Source organism: Onychomys torridus, chromosome 15 (assembly GCF_903995425.1).
Source record: "Onychomys torridus chromosome 15, mOncTor1.1, whole genome shotgun sequence".
In the NCBI taxonomy this organism is placed as follows: domain Eukaryota; kingdom Metazoa; phylum Chordata; class Mammalia; order Rodentia; family Cricetidae; genus Onychomys; species Onychomys torridus.
The window spans coordinates 1,620,084-1,642,941 of record NC_050457.1 but is presented as its reverse complement, the minus strand read 5'-3'; the positions used below and the strand labels follow the sequence as shown (position 1 = coordinate 1,642,941).

Sequence of the window (22,858 nt, the reverse complement as noted above, 5' to 3'; positions counted from 1 at the left end):
TTCAATCAGCATGTGAGAGTTTTCCCATGGTTGACAACTGAAGGCCTGAGCTATGTCCTTTGACCAATCAGCTGCTTTACTTGTTTTATCTTCTGCCTCACAGCTGGGCTTCAAAATGACAGATGTGAAAGAGCTAGAAATTATACTAACAGTTACATAGAGAATTGTAGTCTAAGACATAAGTGTAAAATTAAATAAATCATTAGAATGTCATCACCACAGAGATATTGATATGTAAGAGACATTACTAAGAAAATGATCAAAATGCATTGGATGACAGTCTCATCCAATATATTTTGATCATACTCTCCCATAACTCAATATATTTTGTCATTCTAGTTATTTTTATGAAATGATGCATTATCTACAATTTTCTGATCTGCAATGCCATCATCTCCATGCTCTGCAATGCCATCTCCATCCTCTGCAATGCCATCATCTCCATCCTCTGCAATGCCATCATCTCCATCCTCTGCAATGCCATCATCTCCATGCTCTGCAATGCCATCATCTCCATCCTCTGCAATGCCATCATCTCCATCCTCTGCAATGCCATCATCTCCATCCTCTGCAATGCCATCATCTCCATGCTCTGCAATGCCATCATCTCCATGCTCTGCAATGCCATCATCTCCATCCTCTGCAATGCCATCATCTCCATGCTCTGCAATGCCATCATCTCCATCCTCTGCAATGCCATCATCTCCATCCTCTGCAATGCCATCATCTCCATCCTCTGCAATGCCATCATCTCCATGCTCTGCAATGCCATCATCTCCATGCTCTGCAATGCCATCATCTCCATCCTCTGCAATGCCATCATCTCCATCCTCTGCAATGCCATCTCCATCCTATTCAGTGCTATCTCTACCCTCTACAAAGCTATCTTCATCCTCTGGTCCACTCACTTTATGCTGTGTCATTTCATATCTAACTGAGATAGAGGTACTGCTAAAACTAAGGTGAGGCTGGCTCATCTGTATGGTAGTAGACTTTGCTCTCCTTAAATTTGCCACTCGTTAATAAACCTATGTTGAATTATCTGAAGCTGTGTGATTGTTGATTCCTGTCTTAGGGTTTCTGTTGCTGTGATAAAACACCATGACCAAAAGGGAGGAGGTTTATTTTGGGGAGGAAAGGGTTTATTTTGCTTATTCTTCCTTATGACAGTCTATCATCCAGGGAAGTCAGGGCAGGAATTCAAGGCAAGAGCTGGTACAGAGGCCAAGGAGGAAGACTGCTTGCTGGCTTGTTCCTCTTTGGCTTGCTGAGCCTATTTTCTTATAGAAACCAGAACCACTAGCCCAGGGGTGGCTCTGGCCACCATGAGCTATGCCCTCCCACATCAATCATCAATCAAGAAAATGTGCCACAAGTGTGCCTACAGACTAATCTGGTGGAGGCATTTCCTCAGCTGAGGTTCTTTCTTCCAAAATGATTAGCTTGTGTCAAGTTGACATAAAACCTAGCTGGCACAACTGACCCCCTGTCAACTTGACACACACATACACTACTGTTAAACCATCACCTTTTCTTTCTTGTTCATCTTTGAAGACCTCATGTTAATATTAATATCACAATTTAAATCCTTCTAGTTTTTCAAAGTCCTATCTAGCCTTTACAAATTCAAACACTTAATACAGTTTAGTCTCTATAACATTTAAAATCTCCTTCAAGATTCAGAGTTTCTTTTAAAATACCCATAGTCTCTCTAGAATATAAAATCTCTTCAATGCCTCTCAACTGTGGGCTCTTGTAAGATCAAAATAAGTTGAATAAGGGCAGTCACACTCTAAGCAAAACAGAACTCCAACAGTGGAAGTAACTCAGTGTTTCACATTTGGAACATTGTTCTGCTGCTATGAAGAGACACCATAACCAAGGCAACTCTTATAAAAGGAAGAATTTAATTGGGGGCTGGTTTACAATTTCAGAGGCTTAGTCCATCATGGTGGAAAGTATGAAAGTAAACATAGCAGGCCTGGTACTGAAGAAGTAGTTAAGAGCTATGTCTTTTTTTTTTTTTTAAACAAAATAAAGTACAATAAGATAAAATTGAAAACCATCATATTGTTGTACAAGACAAACCAATAGAAAAATAAAAGAGCCCCAAGAGAAGGCACAAGAATTCTGCTCATTTACATATTCAGGAGTCCCACAAAAGTACTAACCAAAAGCTATAGTGTGTATGCAGAGGACCTGGTGCAGATCTGTGTATGCCCTGTGATTGCTGCTTCAACAGAGGGCTACATCCTGATTTGAAGACAGAAGGGGAGACACTGAGCTTGGCATGGGCTTCTGAAACCTCCAAGCCCATCCCCAGTGACACACTTTCTCCAGTAAGGCCACATCTCCTACCCTTTCAAATACTGCCACTTCTTGGTGACTAAGCATTCAGATATATGAGCCTTGAAGGGTGTTCTTATTCAACCCACCACAAAGATTCATGCTGCAAACTGCAAAAATATATGAAGTGGGATTTCAGCTGATTATGACAAACTAATACCTGGAAGAAGCCAAGGGCCTTCCAGAGGTTGAGCCGAGGCTCAAGGAGTCTTGGTGATACTGGCTTTTGATTATTAGCTGTTTCCTACTATGAATTTCTTGTGTGCTATTGTAGCTTTTCTGTCATTCATTGGGCACCACTTCCCCTCTATTAATGGAATATTTAGATAACCTTCTGTGCAGTAACACAACCAGGATCCCTAGCTTCAGGCCTTTCTGTCATTATCATCATTAGCAGCATCCTGACAGGACTATCCCCGGGTGGATGAAAGTATCTTGTCAGAGATATCTCTGTACTCTCTAAAAACAGACTTAAGAGGGGTTGGGGATTTAGCTCAGTAGTAGAGTGCTTGCCTAGCAAGCACAAGGCCCTGGGTTCGGTCCTCAGCTCTGACCCACCCCCCCAAAAACAACAACAACAACAACAAAAGACTTAAGCATCCAGACTATCTGTTTGAGAAGGTCTGGGGGATATGCTAATTAAGCTTAACTTTCTCTCTTTCCAAACTCAAAATATGTACCACAGGCTTACCTAGAGACCAATGTGGTGGATTAATTTTCTCAATTGAGATCCCCTCTTTCAAAATGACTCTTGCTTGAGGCAAATTGACATAAAACAAACCAGCACAATGTTCAACTCTATTTTTTTTTTTTAAATTTTCCCTATTCTCTGATAAAAATTCCCATGACAGCAGGAAGTTGTATTAGAGAATGCTGGCACTGGAGATTTATGGAAGAACAAGGATTAGGACATGTTGTCAGGGAGAAGACGGTGCTCAGGGTTAGTGCATTCTGCCTCGTAAGTCAACAGACTAACAGTGGCAGAGCTCTGATCCAGAACTGTGATTCAGCACACGCTTTCATTATCTCTGAAGACTGGGAGCAGAAACTGACAATTGTCCTACTTCTTGCTTTGAGTACGTGTTCTCCATTGACTCAACCCTTACTCATAACTTCTGCTACTTTTTCTTCTGCTCATTTTACCCCAAACACAGTGCTATCAACACAGTATCCTCAGGCATAACAAGATAACACTGTTTTACTATAACAAAGAGCAATTACATACTCATCTGAAAAATGCCCCTCGACCATTTGCAGGGAGGAATGTTTTCCCCCTCAGGCTCTGGTCTTACCACCAAATGACCTTGCTACTCAGTCTCCATTTTATTCTTCTGATGTCCAGAACTCCTGTCTTCCTCTCATGTTACTAGCAAGCAACCTAAACATATCTGTGAAATTTTTTTATGCAAAACAATTTAGCTATCAAAGTCACCTAGAGTGGTTGTGAGTTCTTTTGCATAACCATGAATAGGCTTTCTTCTCCAAAATGATAATATTGCTGTTTGGAAGATTAATGAAATGACAGACTTCGTCCTGTTGAATAACATTTACTCCCTTCTAGGGTAATAGTCAAGGGATTGTGTGCAAATGCATTAGTATCTCTGAGCCTTGATTTTCTCACCTCCCTCGCATGGTTTTCTTGAAGATTAAGTGCAAAAATCAATGAAACACTAGCCAACTGGTAGCTGTTACTATTATTAATCAGAGGTAATTGGTACTGGAAAGGAAATTAATGAGGGCAACACTAAGCAATGCCAGCCAATGTCTACAGCCAGAAGCTGACTCACCAGGCTGAAGAAAGGAATACGCTAGCATTCCTTTCTTGATTCTGCCGGATGTCACATATTCTGGCAAATACAATGTAAAAATATTAAGCAAATCCTCACATTCGAGAGCTAAAAATATTCTTTCCACCACCACCCCCAGTGCCTCCACTAACCATAAGAGATGGTATTTTCTATCTCACTCATGTTGTTTACTTCATTCTTGCTGAGAGAACAGAGCTGGACAGGAGCCCAGCGATGTGCTACATGCTTCTGCAATACATTGCCTGCAATATTTCTGCTCTGAGAATAAACTGCAGTCAGTTTTACAAGGATCTTAATTTACCAGTGAAGCAAAAGTTGCTCTATAGATAATCTGAAAATCACTTCAGCTGACAGATGAATAAATATTAATGAAGTATCTTGTCCAAAGAGCCAACTTTCGAGTAAATACCACAAGGTGAACTTGAGTCACTTTCCATCAGCCTACTTCTTGTTCGCAGGTTATCCTCACAGCAAAGTAAACTCTGGATTTTTCTGAACAAAACCCCTCCTTTCCATTCTCTTCTCTTGTCTCCACTTCTCCCTCCCTTTCTCCTACCTTCTCTTCTCCACTGTCTTTTTGTGTTTTCCTTTTCCATGTTACAAGATCATTCCTGTTATTAAAACATGATGACTTAAGATTTTGTTTCAATTTTGTGGCAACCAGTTGTAAAGCCACCTGCTACATAATTTGTGTGCATAATCTCAATATTCTCTCCCAAACCCAATGAGAGAGATATTATGCCAATTTTAAAAGACATAAAATTAGTGTTCAGAGCAGTTAATGCACTTGAAGATAGCCATACAACCACTAAGTAAAAAAGTAAAATGACAAAATTCAATCTAGGTCTGTTCTTATGCTTTTAACCACAAAATACCTTCTTCCTGTGTATGACTTTCAGGCACACTATTTGGCCATGTTTCAGTGTGAAATTACAAACAATCTGAAATATATAAAAATTGTGTATTTTTCCAATAAACTGAGAATACTGCAGCATTAATAATGGTTGGTCATTTTGACAAATTTAATAACTTATATGATGGCTATGTGGTAATACATGGGCAATTAACTATTCCTAACTCTCATTACAAAGTTCCTTCCTCTGCAAACTCTACCTTCCACCTTCTGTTATACCAACATCTGCTTAGTGTCTTAGGCCATGCATGACCTAGCTTCAGTACAGTATTTCAGCTTCATTTCCCCCTGGGTTTTTACAGGTAAGTTACCCTTCTGCCAAGTGAAACTAAAGAGCTCTTTACATGCCACTAGGATGTTTTAATTCACAGTAGAAGAAGAAAGTAAACGTTACTGCAATGTAAGGGACAGAAATTGACCTCCATGTGATACCACTTCATTCAAACTAGAAGGCTTAAAATTTTGAAAAGTGGGAAAGTAAAGAAATTGGAACCCTGGGGGCTTTGCTGCTGAGAATATGAAATGGCACAGCCACAGAAAAACAATTTGGCAGTTTCTCTGAAGTTGAATATGAAACTGTTTCATGATCCAGCAATTCAAATCCTAGTCATATATTCAAAAGGAAAGCAGGGACTCAAAAAGACATTTAGAGACTCATGTTCATTTCTCCCAGTAGACAAAGGGTAGAAACAAACCAAGTGACCACTAACATATGAGTAGATAAAGAAGCATAGTATACTCAAACAGTGAAGCATTTATTCAGCTACAAAAAGGGAAGAAATTTGATTTTGATATATGACTCAACATGAATAAATCTTGAAAACATTGTGCTTAGGGAAATAGGCAAGATACAAAGGGACAAATACTTTGTTATGATTCTGTGAATATGAATTAGAAAATTCATATACACAGAAAGTAAACAGAAATGACCACTTTATACACACAGTGCTGAGCAAGGTCATGACACTGGCCCTAGAGTCCACCTCACCACCAACAGCTGTGTTTAGAATCCACCCATTCCCACTAGTTTTTGCTTTAGTCTGTTAGTCAGTGCTAAAGACTGAAGACTTTTGTGCAATCTAGGGGTCCATAGGGAAGAACATCTCTAGTAAACCTTTACCCTTCAGGATTCAGTAATCAGTGAAAAGATTTCTTATACATACCAAATCCAATAAAAGTTAACTTCTAAACAGTAGATTTTTCTTCTTATTGAAAGAAAAAAGTAAGCATTTCTTCTGCCATTAGAGATAACACTCTACATAAATTTTGTAGTAACTGCAGCTGCAGCTATTTATTAGGAAATATGATATTACTCTAGGAGCCATTATAGACATCCAGTGGAGTAGAGATGCTGGGAAAAATTATGTACAATTTCATGTGGGCATTCTTCCACTCTTTTGCCTATCATTGATTTCTGAGTGCTGGCTCGGACTATAGAGTCTTTCAAATTTACTCATTCAAATATTATCATCAGAAGACCAAGAAGTAAGAAAAGAAAAGCACATATTCATGATGTAAACATCTCTGACTTTTGAAGCTGGAAGACTCCTGCTAAAATCTTATCCTGTTTCTAGCTAGTGAGTGAGTCATTTAAACTTGTTCTTTCATAATCCCCATTCACAAAACAATTGTCTGTTCTTCCTACTTCGTAAGGGCATACTAAAGACAAAAAGTGATGGTGGCTGTGAGAGGAAGTTGTCAGGGTCACTGCTGAATGCAGTGATGGCCATGGTGGTGTTTACAGCTAACGCAACACCATAGTTTCTATTCTCATAGGAAAAAAAGAATCAAATAGGACCTTCATGTTCCACTCATCTTTACTTATAGTAGGTTGCAAAGATTTGCTCCTCAGCTAAAAGGCAACCTCCTAAGGGAAAATATGAAGTGATGCTTAGTTTACTTTATGAACAGTAAATATTAACGAAGCACGCCTGTTAAAATATTTGTTTACATCCCATTTTATCCCAAGTGCTTCTACCAGGACATACCCTCCTTGCAGCTAAAAATAACTATTTGAAATTTTCTTAGTAAAGACTTCAAAAGATGGTGGTTGTGAACGTGAGTTGTAAGGATCCATTTTGCACATTGAGATGGTAATGACAACTTTAAATCCTGCCATTAGATTAAAAGTTTACAAGAGCTACTGTGAATAGAAAGTAGAAACCCGTTCCTATACACTGCCTGGTGTTGTGCCCACCTATTCTAGGAAGGGCTTAATATAGCATTTCTAACATTGGAAATTAATATTGCCTTTATAAAGAGAATTTAATTGTACAGTTTCTTCAATCCCTTTTTTTAAAACATAATTCTAAATGGCTTCTTGTTATAAAGGTGTTTATAATATTAGGAAATGAAAAATGATCTGATGCTCAGCAAATAGTGGCCAGATAACTCTGCCATCTGTGGTACTTGATGAGTTGTTTCCTTTTACTTCACACACTTCTATGCTACCTATGACAAGCATGTCTTACTCCTGTCATAGGACATATACAACACATTATATTGGTGGGAATAAATTAAGAATCATTTCCTCACAATAATGAACTTATCTCTATCCCTTGCTTTTCTAAATCTATTAAAACGACCATGAAGGAAGTATGTTGGGTGTCATTCCACAAGGATGGAAGACTAAAGAGAAGCAAGAGCAGACATAAATGTTTGGAAACCTCTGGATGATTGATAACTGATTCTGTCTCAAGAAAACTGAGTCCTAACCCTACACCAGAGAACTGGATTGGCATCACCTGGTATCCCAAAGTGTCAGGAATAAATAGCATTAGCCACCGTTGGGAATTACTTTTCCAGAGACTCAACCTGCAATCAGTCTTCTGCTAGTGTGTGGAGGGACAGCCACTGGCCCGTACAGACGGGGACTCAGGATCAGGACCCTGATTTCCTCAACAGACTTTCCCATGGTCTTCCTGTTGTTTGAGTGACTTCTTTTGTACAGATGGTGCCTGATGCTATTTATCCTGGAAGCATTTTGGAAGATCCTGTAATATCAATCCAGTTCTTTGGTGTAGGGTTAGTAGTGGGGTGGGGGGGGTGCCTGGGGAAAGCTGGACAGCTATGCAACTCATAATTGGCAAGCCCTGCATTCAGTGAGAGACCCTGCCTCAACAAATAAAGTGGTGATCCATCAAGGAAAATATGGAATGTCAATTTTAGGCCTCTACACACATGTGCACAGAGAGGCATACATATACCATACACACATTACTCACAAAAAAAAAATTTAAATGACACTAGGTGAGCAGCTACCGAAGAAGGAGACCAAAGGTCAAAGTTAACTTCCAACCATTACACACATACACATACATGTGAATACATGCATACACACACAAACCTGTATACAAACACACACACACACACACACACACACACACACACACGGATGGGGAAGAGAATTAGGAGTGCTTAGGTTTGAGTTAATAGGAAGCCAACTAAATAACTAATATAAAAATACAACTAACTCTAGAGAAATTTAGTGGAAATGTAACCAAAATATATGTTTTGGCTGTGAACAGCACTCACTTAGTCATAGTAACACCAACACTGGACAGTGGTCTAACTTCGCATATAATAAACTCTTGGGAAAACAGAACAATGAGAAAACTGTGTGAGTTGAGTCTATAGAATGTATTATTTATGAAAATGGATAATTAAAATAAAACTAAATCATTGTCATTTATAGTGGTGAAAACTTAGCAAATAAGTTACTCTAAAATATATGGCAACTTTTAACAACCTGGTAAACAGACATAACACTGGTAACCACAGGTCAACAGACATGATGGAGATAGGTGCTGTGGACGAGCCTTTCCTACACTATGAATGTGTATCACTCTCATTGCTTAATAAAAGCTGACAGGCAAGCAGCTGGACAGGAAGTTAGGCAGGAAGCCATACTGGGAATGATGAGAAAGGGGGGCAAGACATCAGCCAGTCACTGGGCAAGCAGGACATGTCAAAAACAAAAATGAGATAGCAAGCTGTAAGTCATATGGCAAAGATTAAATAGAAATGGGTTCATTTAAGTTGTAAGAGCTAGTTAGTGATAAGGTTGAGCTGTCGGCCGAGCACCTATAAGTAATAATAAGCCTCAGTTTGGTAATTTGGAAGTGACTGCTAGTATGGGAATGTTCCATCTACAGAAAGGGGAGAATGAGGCCTTTCTTGATAATTCCTGGGAGACCTGTGGCAGTTTATAATATGTCTGTACATAATTTTTATTTCTAACACAATAAAATATTTTAAAATAAAATAATTTTAAAAGGTTTGTGAACTCCTATTTACTACTAGAACAAAAGTCACACCTTCCTATCATTTTGCCTATCTCTATAACTTACTCTCAAGAACACAGACTGGGAATTTAAATCTGTCAAGACTAGACTAAGTAGAACTCACATGTCTTTGTCTACTTGGGACATGTCCTTATGTGGTTCTCCAGGTTTATTCAATAAATTTTTGAAGATCGAGACATAATTGCTGAGAAATTAATGTAACTCACTATAGTAAATAACCGCTGTTTTTTAAACCTGTACAGAGTCCCCTCACCCCTCCTAATAACTCATAATAACTTTCCTGTTATTAAGGTGATGCTGACTGTCTTTTATCCCACTAGAGCAAAAAACCATTATTGCACACACAGCCTTCTCACTGTGGCCGCAGGTTGACCATGTGAATGAAGAGGACACATGATTCTTCTCTGACACTCATTAATAGAGTTCTGAGAAAGAGCCCCATCTCCCTTCCTTTCAGATTATGACCCCACTGGGCATTTTCTACTCAGTCTTCACAACAATTCAGTAACATTAGTATTATCATTTCATAGGGAGTTCACTCATACACAAGCAGGTTGAATTATGTAACCAAGAATACAGTACTAGTCCACAATGGCTTCAAGCCCAGACAAGCTGATTCCGGTTTCCGTGCGTTGACCACTTTACTGTATTAGGAGCTATTTTCTCAGCGTTTTACTACCTCCTGTCATTTCCACTTGAGTGGCTGTAGCACCCCAGGAGTAGGAACCTAGATCCTCTACCACTTCTTAGTCTATATGGCCTTGGGGGTGGAACATGTGGCCCATGCCTGGCCAACCAAAGCACATCACTCTTTGCCTAGCAATTGATCAGGAACTGTCCCATGACTTAAACTTTCCAGTCCCAGTGACTCAGACATTTTTCTAGGGCTATTGGAAATCTTCTTGCTCTTTCTACCCAGACTGTATGGATAGTAATGTGAGAGTGTGGCTCTTACAGACATCTTGTCAGCCAGCATGTAGATTCCCATGCAACAGACTTAGTAGAGGAAAACAATTAGGGAACGTGAGACACAAGGTCCTCATCACAGTGGCACAAGACTAAGCGGTTGGTCCAAAACATTACCAGATTTACTGACAAGTCCCCAAGGCCACAGACAATGATATGAACACAGGGCGTAACTGGTAAGTGTCTATTGAACATGTCATTTAAGTCCTATATAAAGAATTATCTATAGGGGCTGAGATTACATGGACCAGTAAGTTTCCTAATATAACTAAGGCATTTAGAGTCAGGTTTCTGTCACTAGCAATTAAGGTACTACCTAAGTAGCCGTGTCTCCAAATAAATCTACCTTTTCAAGACTCACAATAGTCACCCCTTTCTAGAAAACAACCCCCCATTAACTAACACTGTATCTCACCTTTAAAAAAATATATCACTGTGCACTTGGTTGACATGATTCAAAAGCACCAGCGTTTCCTTTACTGGTTGCTATAGACAACTAATTCAATCACAACTTAACTTCTGCCTTCTTCCCTACAGCAGGGGTTTCACATCCTCTGGAGACTGCTGGAGAGCAAAGTCGTGCCAGATGGTAGGGCAGCTCAACAGTTCCTTTCATTTTGATGGATTGCCAGCAATAGAAGAGAAAGCACAGAGCAAGATTAGACAGCTGTATGGGTGGAGGTGGGACAAAGGATTAAACCCAACCTCACCCTAAGGCGAAGCAAACTTTCTCGGGTCTTTCTAACTAGAGTCACTTTTGCAGCTTGGTGCAGGGGCCCCAGGAAGTTCGACTCTCACACACAGGAATCCAGACAACGGGATTCTCTTTCCTTGAGAAAAGTGACACAGGACTGCAAAGCAAGCCAAGGGCTTTTAGGAAGACACTAAGAAAAAATGTGTAATTACAGGGTCTAAGACAGTGGTTCCTAATCTTCCTAATGCTGCGACCCTTTAATACAGTTCCTCATGTTGTGGTGACCCCCAATCATAAAGTGATTTCATAACTGTAATTCTGCTACTGTTACGAATCATAATGTAAGTATCTGATATGTGACCCCAGAAAGGGATCTCGCCCCACAAGTTTAGAACCACTGCTCTAAGAGAAGGGCTGTCAGGCCTTAATCTAGAAGCATCTGGAAAGTTCAGGCAAGTAGAGAAGCAATTTGAGTACACCTTGGCAAGGATTTTTAGAACACTGGCTGGGTTTTTTTGGTTAGTTGGTTGTTTTCCACAAAATATCTGTCAAAATGGATAGATTTCCACTCTGAATTCCCTCTCAAGAGAACATTTAACTTCATTTATTGAAGGAAATTGTAGAGTCCATACCAGCTATCAACAGAACTTTTGTTTCTCTGTGTGATGTTTACCAGTCCTCTCCTCACACAGGGAAATCTCGTGAATACATTACCCCTCACCCACAGAGTTGCCCAGTTGTGCTAGCCTGTATAGAATCTGTAGTTATTACCAACTGGTAGGACCTGATGTCCATGCCTTCTCCTCCTCTCCCTGCCCACAACCACCTGTGAGTTAGTGTTAGAAGATGTGGCCCTGGCAGGCAATTAAGACACAAGGGCAGAGCCTTCATGGATAGGGTTAGTGCCTTTATAAATAAGACCCAAGAGCTTGCTAGCCCCTTTCAGGAAGTAAGGACAAGGTGAGAGAGGTCTATTCTGTGAGCCAGGAGGCAGGCCCTCACCAAACACTGCACCTGGCTTCATCGTGAGCTTCACAGTCTCTAAAACAATAAGGAATGTATTTCAGTTGTTCATAAACTTCCCAGTTTATGTGAATTTTCCTCCCTTAAAATATTAAGGTGCTGAAAGGGGAGTAAAGATTGTGTAATGGGAATCAACTAATGCTTTAATTTGTAGCAGTTTAGAGACTCCCTGTGAAAGCTGTATATGAGAAAGTGGAGTGAGGACTTGAGGGATGATACATAAACAATGAGCACAAAATGGTGGGCCAGCACAGGAAAGAGAAGAAATTTCTCTCTTGACTTACTCAGAACCTTCACACTAGCATTTTCCTTAGGAATTCCTCAACATGTTTTGCTGCTTTTCTTTGTGCAAATCATTTTCATAAATTCTGAAGACTGTGAGATCCCATATCCTCAATTTGAGGCATAGAATTCATGATGATCATGGCAGAGGCAAATTACATGTTTTCAATCCAGAATTCTTAGGCTGGCCTGCAGAATCCTCTGTGTGCCATCCCAACATATGAATTAATTTCTCCAAATTAATGCTTAGTCTTTCCTTTGTTCTATTACCCTCCATGGTTGAGAACTTGGTCTCTGATTTGCTGCCTGATCCTCCTGCCTTTTCTAAGTCCAGCATTCTGATGAATAATGGTCTCATTCTCCCTGACTTGTTCCAGTCCTTCTCTCTAATTCCCACTAGCTGTTCTTTCTCTTTGTCACATCTGAGCCTGATCATGCCATGGAACTACTTATTTCCCCAAGTCTTGCACATAGAAGAAGCTCTGCCTCCATACATACAGTACATGTCAGCACTGCTCGGGGTTAACCTCACCTTCAGTTTCTACAACCCAGACTTCTAGAAAAGCAAAGCACCCAAAATACAGTTAAGATAGAATGTTTCTGAGAAAACACTTACTTAGTTGTGGTGGTGGTTTGATGAGAATGGCCCCATAGGCTCATGTACTTTAATGTGTAGTCCTCTATTGTTGAACTGCTTAGGAATGATTAGGAGGTGTGGCCTTGTTAGAAGAGGTATGTCACAGGGGATAAGCTTTGAGGTTTCAAAAGCCTACACCAGACCCAATGTCTCTCTCTGCCTGCTGCCTGAAGATCAAGATGTAAAGCTCTCAGCTATTGCTCTAGCACCAGGCAGGCCTATCTCTTCTGCCATGATAACCATGGAATAATCCTCTAAAACTGTAAGAAAGCCCCTAATTAAACACTTTCCTTTTATAAGAGTTGACTTGGTCATATATCTCTTCACAGAAATAGAACAGTGACTAAGACAGAGGTTGGTACCAGGGACTGGATATTGCAGTAACAGTCCTGATCATACAGTTATTTGGAAACATATAGAAGACTTTTTGGACTCTTGACAAGAAAAGTGATTGAATGCTTCAAGCACGTTTTAATGAGCCATCATAGTAGGAGCATGGAAGACAGTAGTGCTGAGAGTGATGTAGACTATGATGACTTGGCCCAAGAAGTTTCAGAGGAGAGTAATATTAGAGAAAATTCTTGTGGTATTTTGGCAAATAATGTGGCTACTTTTACCCTTGTCCTAAAATTTTTCTAAAGGCTAAATTGAAAAGTTTTGAACTAACTTGTTAGCAGAGATTTCAAGAAAGCCTAGTATTGACTGTATCCTATGGTTATTAGTGATCTTTTGCATATCTACAATGAAAAAGAACAAGTAAGGCAAAGAAAAATAGAAATGTAGGGTTTGAGGAAAAAGGAGCATCAGAAAGTGCTCCATCCATTACAGTCCCACTCTCAAGCCAATTGGCAGGCTTCCTGCAGACAGGTCAGACTACCACCATCCCCCATCAGACCCTGTAACCCACAATTCCCACCTCCCCCAAATCCCACCCATGCTCCAAGATTGCAAGTGTTCCCTGAGACAGAGCCTGCCAGCGCCAGATTGCACTAAGAGCTACTCCCTGAGACAGAACCAACAAGCACCAATTGGACTAAGAGCTGCTCGCTGAAACAAAGAGTCCATCAGCACCAATTAGACCAAGAGCTCCCACTGGACCAAGAGTATCAATCAGATCAAGAGAGGCTCCCTCAGACAAAGACACTGCTTGCACCAAGTGGAGAAAGAGATGGGTAGATGCCAGTGCAAAAAATACAGTCAACAACATAAAAACCAATATGGCTCCATTAGAATCTACATCAGCAAGACCTGAACATCCCAACACAGAAGAAACAGAAAAAAAAAATCGACCTTAAAAATGACCTTTAGAAGATGATAGAGATCTTTGAAGAGGAAATGAAAAATTCCCTTAAAGAAATGGAAAAGTCAAATCAAAAATGGGAAGAAATCAGTAAATCCCTTAAAAGCCAAGAGAAAGCAATTAAACAAGTGAGGGAAACAGTTCAAGATTTGAAAACTGAAATCAATACAATAAAGAAGACACAAACTGAGGGAATGGTGGAAGTGGAAAATCTGAGTAAACAAACAGGAACTACAGATGCAAGCATAACCAATAGAATGCAAGAGATGGAAGAGGGGATCTCTGGTGTTGAGGATAAGATAGAGGAAATAGAATCATCACTCCAAGAAAATACTAAAGTCAACAAATGTCCAAGAAATTTGGGACACCATGAAAAGACCAAACCTAAAAATAATAGGGATAGAAGAAGAGAAGAATATCAACTCAAAGGCACAGAAAATATATTCAACAAAATCATATAAGAAAACTTTCCCAACCTAAAGAAGGAAATACCTATGAAGATACAAGAAGGTTACAGAACACCAAATAGACTGGATCCAAAAAAAAAGGTCCCCTCACCACATAATAATCAAACCACTAAATACGCAGAATAAAGAAAAAATATTAAGAGCTGCAAAGGAAAAAGGCCAAGTAACATATAAAGGCAGACCTATAAGAATCTAAAAGCCAGAAGGTTCTGGACAGACATTACGCAGACACTAAGAGACCATGGATGCCAACCCAGACTATTACACCCAGCAAAACTCTCAATCAACATAGAGTAAACAAAATATTCCATGATAAATCCAGATTTAAACAATATTTTTCCACAAATCCAGCCCTAAAGAAAGCACTAGAAGGAAAAATCCAACCTAAGGAAGTTAGATACACCCATGAAAACACAGGAAATCGATAGCTCCATACCAAAAAATATCAAAGAAGGGAAATATACAACACTACCACAAAAAACAAACAAACAAAACAAAACAAAACCAAGAATTAACAATCTATTGGTCATTAATATCCCTTAATATCAATGGACTTAATTCATCTATAAAAAGACACAGACTAACAGAATGGATACGAAAACAGGACCCATCTTTCTGCTGCATACAAGAAACATACCTCAACTTCAAAGACAGACATTACCTCAGAATAAAAGGCTGGGAAAAGACTTTTCAATCAAATGGATTTAAGAAGCAAGCTGGTGTAGCTATCCTAACATCTAATAAAATAGACTTCAAACTAAAATCAATCAAAAGAGATCAAGAAGGACATTACATATTTATCACCGGGAAAAATCTGACAAGATGAAGTCTCAATTCTGAATATTTACCCCAAATACAAGGGTACCTACATTTGGAAAAGAAATGTTACTAAAGCTTAAATGGCACATCAAACCCCATACACTAGTAGTGGGAGACTTCAACACTCCACTCTCACCAATGGACATGTCTGCCAGACATCAACTTAATAGAGAAATAAGGGAACTAACAGACATTATGACTCAAATGGACTTAATAGATAACTACAGAATATTCTACCCTAACACAAAAGAACACAAAAGAAGAAGATATACCTTCTTCTCAGCACCCCATGGAAACTTCTCCAAAATTGACTACATGCTTGGTCACAAAGAAAATCCAACAGATTAAAAAAAATTGAAATAACCTCCTGTTTCTTATTGGACCAACATGGTTTAAAGTTAGATTTCAACAATAAAAATTACAGAAAGCCTACAATCTCATGGAAACTGAATAATGCCCAATTGAATCACCAATGGGTCAAGGAAGATATAAAGAAAGAAATTAAAGATTTCCTAGAATTCAATGAAAATGAATGTACAACATACCCAAATTTATGGGACACTATGAAAGCAGTGCTAAGGGAAAAAATTCATAGCACTAAATGCCCACATTAGCGAAATCTCATACTAGTGACTTAACAGCACAGATGAAAGCTCTAGAACAAGAAGAATCAAACTTACCCAGGAGAAACAGATGCCAGGAAATAATCAAATTGAGGGCTGAAATCAATAAAATAGAAACAAATAGAACAATACAAAGAATCAATGAAACAAAGAATTGGTTCTTTGAGAAAATCAACAAGATAGACAAGCCCTTATCCAAATTAACCAAAAGGCAGAGAGGGGGCATCCAAATTAACAAAATCAGAAATGAAAAAGGAGACATAACTGATATGAATTCATAACATGCCCCCACGGTTGGGCATGCCTGGTGGACCTAGACACTTCTGCCTACTTATTTCCGATTCAAAATAGCCATTTCCGGGTCAAAACATCTCACGTGACTAGGACCCTGTGGTTTTGTGTGGTTGCATAAAGCACATGCGCAGCCATGTGATCTATGCACATGCGTGGAGTAGCCACATAGATTCCTGTACACACGCGTGGCCCACCCTTTATAAGCCAGTGCCATTTTCCACTGGCTTCACTTTCCATCTTGAACACATGTGTTTCCCACAGGCCTGTTCATGTCTGTCTCTTTCTTTACTATCTTAATAAAATCTCTTGTGGATTTGTCGTGTTTCAGAATGTTTCCTCACAGGGTAAGAGCACCACCAAATAACTAACAATAACAATAGACAATGAGGAAATCCAGAGAATCATAAGGTCATACTTCAAACACTTGTACTCCACAAAATTGGAAAATCTGAAAGAAATGGACAATTTTCTGGATAGGTACAACATACCTAAGTTAAATCAAGACCAGATAAACTATTTAAATAGATCAATAACCCCTAAGGAAATAGAATCAGTCATTAAAAGTCTCTCAACCAAAAGAAGCCCAGGTGAGGTGGGTTCAGCAAGGAATTCTATCAGATTTTCAAAGAAGAGCTGATACCAATACTCTTCAATTTGTTCCATACAATAGAAACAGAAGGAAAATTACCAAACTTTTTTTATGAGGCTACAGTTACCCTCATACCCAAATCACACAAAGATGCAAAAAAGAAGGAGAATTACAGACCAATCTCCCTCATGAACATTGATGCAAAAATACTCAATAAAATACTGGCAAACTGAATCCAAGAACACATCAAAAAAATTATCCACCATGACCAACTAGGCTTCATCACAGGGAGGGAAGGATGGTTCAACATATGAAAATCTGTCAATGTAATACACCATATAAACAAACTGAAGGAAAAAAAAAAACACATGTTCATCTCATTAGATGCTGAAAAAGCCTTTGACAAAACCCAACACCCTTTCATGATAAAGGTTCTAGAGAGATCAGGAATACAAGGAACATACCTAAATATAATAAAGACAATTTACAGCAAGCCAACAGCCAACATCAAATTAAAAGGAAAGAAACTCAAAGCGATTTCACTAAAATCAGGAACAAGACAAGGCTGTCCACTTTCACCATATTTATTCAATATGGTACTTGATGTCCTAGCTAGCTAGAGCAATAAGACAACAAAAAGAGATCAAAGGGATACAAATTGGAAAGGAAGAAGTCAAACTTTCACTGTTTGCAGATGATATGATAGTATACATAAGTGAACCCAAAAATCCAACCAAGGAACTGATACAGCTTATAAACACCTTCAGAAATGTGGCAGGATACAAGATCAACTAAAAAAAAAAAAAAATCAGTAGCCCTCCTATATACAAATGGTAAATGGGCTGAGAAAGAAATCAGAGAAACATCACCCTTTTCAATAGCCACAAATAATATAAAATACCTTGGAGTAACTCTAACTAAGCAAGTAAAAGACACGTATGATAAGAACTTTAAGTCTGTAAAGAAAGAAATTGAAGAAGACATCAGAAAATGGAAAGATTTCCCATGCTCATGGATAGGTAGAATCAACATGGTGAAAATGGCGATCTTACCAAAAGCAATCTACACATTCCATGTAATCCTCATAAAAATCCCAACACAACTCTTCACAGACTTGGAAAGAACAATACTTAACTTTATATGGAAAAACAAAAAACCTAGGATAGCTAAAAGAATCCTGTATAATAAAGCAACATCTGTAGGCATAATGATCCCTGACCTCAACCTCTACTATAGAGCTATAGTAATAAAAACAGCTTGGTATTGACATAAAAACTGACATGTGGACCAATGGAATCAAATTGAAGACCCTGACATTAATCCACATACCTATGAACATACGATTTTTTGACCAAGAAGCCAAAATAGTACCATGAAAAAAAGAAAGCATCTTCAACAAATGGTGTTGGCATAACTGGATGTCAACATGCAGAAGATTGCAAATAGATCCATATCTGTCACCGTGCACAAAACTCAAGTCCAAGTGGATCAAAGACCTCAACATAAATCCAGTTACTCTGAACTTGATAGAGGAGAAAGTAGGAAGTAGTCTTGAATGCATCAGCACAGGAGATCACTTCCTAAATATAACACCAGCAGCACAGACACTGAGAGCAACAATTAATAAATGAGACTTCTTGAAACTGAGAAGCTTTTGTAGGGCAAAGGACACAGTCAATAAGACAAAACGACAACCTACAAAATGGGAAAAGGTCTTTACCAACCCCACATCTGACAAAGGGCGGATCTCCAAAATATATAAAGAACTCAAAAAACTAGACATCAAGATACTGAACAATACAATTAAAAAATGGGCTAAAAAGCTAAACAGAATTCTCAACAGAAGAATCTCAAATGGCTGAAAGACATTTAAGGGATTGCTCAACATCCTTAGTCATCAGGGAAATGTAAATCTCTGAGATACCATCTTACACCTGTCAGAATGGCTAAGATCAAAAACACTGAAGACAGCTTATATTAGAGAAGATGTGGAGCAAGGAGAACACTCTTCCACTGATGGTGTTAATGCAAACTGGTACAGCCACTCTGGAAATCAGTATGATGGTTTCTCAGAAAATTGAGAGTAAGTCTTCCTCAAGACACAGCTATACCACTCTTGGGAATATACCCAAGGAATGCTCAATCTTTTTTTTTTTTAAAGATTTATTTATTTATCATGTTTACAATGTTCTGTTTTCATGTATCCTTGCAGGCCAGGAGCGGGAGCCAGATCTCATTACAGATGGTAGTGAGCCACCATGTGGGTGCTGAGACTTGAACTCAGGACCTCTGGAAGAACAGCCAGTGTTCTTAACCTCTGAGCCATCTCTCTAGCCCAGGAATGCTCAATCTTACCACAAGGACACATACTCAACTATTTTCATATCAGCATAGCAAGAACTTGGAAAAAACCTAGATGCCCCTCAACTGAAGAATGGATAAAGAAAATGTGGCACATATACACAATGGAGTACTACTCAGCAGAGAAAAACAATGACATAATGAAATTTTCAGGCAAATTGATGGAACTAGAAAATATCATCCTGAGTGAGGTAACCCAGACTAAGAAGGACAAACATAGAATGTACTCACTCATAAGTGGATACTAGATGTGAGGGAAGGGATGGCCAGACTGCAACCCACAACTCCAGAGAGGCCAGCTAACAAAGAAAGACTCTAGAAGGGACACATGATGGTCCAGTGAAGGAGAAGTGGATGAGATCTGCATGAGCAGACTGGGAGTGGGGGTAGGGTGGAGGGTGAGGAATGGGGGATGATAACATAGGAAAATGGGAGGGTCGAGCTGGAACAGGAACAGAGTGGGAGGGCAGGGAGGAAGATACCATGATGGATGAGGACATCAGGGGAATAGGATGAGGCAGGGTGCTGGGGAGGCTTTCAGGAATCCACAAGGATGACCCCACCTGGGAGTGCTGGCAGTGGCCCAGAGGGTGCCTGGACTGGTCTATTCTGGTGACTGGTCTAGTTAATACCCTAACCATCATCACAAAGACTTGTCCAGTGACAGATAGAGGCAGAAGCAGAGATTCACAGCCAGGCACCAGGCTGAGCTCGGGGAATCCAATCGATGAGAGAGAGGAGGGATTCTGTAGGCAGGGGATGTCGAGATCATGATGGGAAGACATGCAGAGATGACCTGCCACACTGGTGAAAGCCCATGAACTGTGGACCGATAGCTGTGGAGACCCCGTGGGCCTAGACTAGGCCCTTCTGGATATGGAAGATGGTTCTTTGGCTTGAACTGTTTTGGGGGCACCCAGGCAGGGAGATCGGGATCTGTCCATGGTGCATGGGCAGGCTTTTGGGAGCCAGGTGGCTGTGGTGTGATACCTTGTGCAGCCTTGGTACACTGGGAAAGGGCTTGGACCTGCCTTGGCCCAGTGTGCTGGGCTCTGCTGACTCCCCATGACCTTCATTTCGGGGATGTGGGGATGCGGAATGGCTTGGGAGGGAGGGCTGGAGGGTGGGAGGAAGGAGGAGGAGAGATCTGTGGGTGGTATGTATATGAGTAGAAATTTTCTTAATAAAAAAAATGAAAAAAAAAAAGCTTAAAGAAAAGCCTGTTGCAAAATGGAATAAATGGAGTGGCAGCCTCAGGGCAAGACTGCACTCAGCTAATCCTGCAATTTAGGAAAGGAAAAAGCCTGAAGATTTCCTGGGCCTAGACAACAACAGAAAGCTTATGTAAATGTAATTCAAGAAGGGGTGAGATTCCAGCCCCAACAAGCACAATAATTTCACAATTTTGGCCACTATGATTCTGGCTTTAGAGTCAGAAAAGGGGTTGTAGAATCTTCCTCCATGGCTAAGGAAAGCCATTGAGGCCAGGTGTGCAACAGGGGAGTCCTCCATGCAGGCCTGAAGTGGTTATTGTGTAAACCTGTGAAGATGGAACCTGGATTGTATTAGACCTCAAGGTGTTGGAAATGCCAGAACCCTGGGATACCTGCCAGGGAGAGCTACTTACAGGCTGTGGGACCAGCCCAAGAGAGCACAAGGGCTGCCACCAGCAAAAGTGGAAGGAGTTGGAGCTCTGGAGAGTTCTTTGACATCAGACATGGAGACACAGAAGTTTGAGTTTGCCATGTTATTTTTTGGTCTTGCTTTGTCCCAGTACTTCCTCACTGTGCCCACATTCCTCCCTTTTGGAATGGTTACATATATTCTGTGCCATTGTATGTTGGAAGTATGTGATCTGCTTTGATTTTACAAGAGGTTGGTTGCAGTTAAGAGATTGTTTTGAGTGTCAGAAGAGACTTGGACTTTGAAAAGTGTTGAGACTGTTAAACACTGTGGGGACTTTTGAAGTTGGAGTAAATGCATTTTGCATTATAATATGGCTATAAGCCTACCGTAGCCAGAGAGTGGAATGTGGTGGTTTGAATAAAAATGACCCCCAAAGGCTCATATATTTGAATGCTTAGTTCCCAGTTGGTGAACTGTCTAGGAAGGATTAGGAGGTAGAAGTAGGAATCCACTCTGGGGACTTTAAGGTTTCAAAAGCCCACACCAAATCCAGTCTGTCTGTCTGTTTCTCTCTCTCTCTCTCTCTCTCTCTCTCTCTCTCTCTCTCTCTCTCTCTCTCTTTCTCTCTCTCTGCTTGCTACCTGCAGATCAGGATGCAAAACTCTCAGCTACTGTTCCAGTGCCATGCCTGCCTGCTTCCCACCATGACTAACTTTCTAAAACTGTAAACAAACTTTCAGTTAAATGCTTTCTTTTATAAGATTTGCCCTGGTCATGATGTCTCTTCACATACTAGGACAGTAACTAAGACAAAAGTATACTACTCTACTTTCTTATTTTCAACTGGTTTTGTTAATTTTCTTTGTCAAATCAGTAATGTTATTGCTTTTAGACTAACAATTTCTTTCCTTTGGGGTTTCTATTGGACTACCAAGTATCAATGCTACAACCCAGTTTACAGGTGCCACCAGAAAAGTCTACTCAAAGGTGTTCATTAGCTCACATTTCGAGGAAAGAATTTTTTTCTGTCTAAAAATTTTTTTCCTGATGTTGAATTTTTCTGAAGAAAAGTTAAGACAGATATCTGGATTTGTTTTGAAGGAAGAAGGGCAGAAGGCAGTAAAGTTTCATGGAGGAAACCAGGAAGTCTAAGATGAGAAGGAGTCAGTCAAAGCAGTGTTTGGTCTTCCACATCTCTTTTCCCTTTACTCAGTAATCTTGTTGGACTTCACTCTCATACCCAGACCCCCTCTGTCTTCATCAGATACCTCAGTCACCTACTTCCTCACTGTTATTCTTTTGTTGTTGCTGTTATTCTTTAAGAATTTCGTTTTGATTTGCATTTCCCAGATAATTAGGGATGTTGAGCAATTCCTTGAATGTCTTTCAGCCATTTGAACTTCCTCTGTGGAGAATTCTCTGTTTAGTTCTATAGCCCATTTCTTAATTGGACTTTTGGGCATTTTGATGTCTAATTTCTTGAGTTCTTTATATATTCTGGATATCAGCCCTCTGTCAGATGTGGGGTTGGTGAAGACCTTTTCCCATTCTGTAGGCTGTCAGTTTGTCTTGTTGACTGTATCCTTTGCTCTACAAAAGCTTGTGAGTTTTAACAGGTCCCATTGATTGATTGTTTCTCTCAGTGTCTGTGCTACTGGTGTTATATTTAGAAAGTGCTCTCTGGTGCCAATGCATTCAAGAGTACTTCCTACTTTCTCTACTATCAGGTTCAGAGTAGCTGGATTTATGTTGAGGTCTTTGATCCACTTGGATTTAAGTTTTGTCCATGGTGACAGATATGGGTCT

At 39.8% G+C, this 22,858-nt stretch overlaps 1 protein-coding gene across 1 annotated transcript in view; it reads right to left on the bottom strand.

Moving 5' to 3' along the window:
* Positions 1–335: 335 nt before the first annotated feature.
* Positions 336–22,858, bottom strand: part of LOC118596545 (S-antigen protein-like) — a 109,042-nt gene continuing 86,519 nt past the window's right edge. The window contains exon 2 of the mRNA XM_036207473.1: positions 336–851. Within this exon, the coding sequence (XP_036063366.1) occupies positions 336–851 (516 nt within the window). The remainder of the gene's footprint in view (positions 852–22,858) is intronic.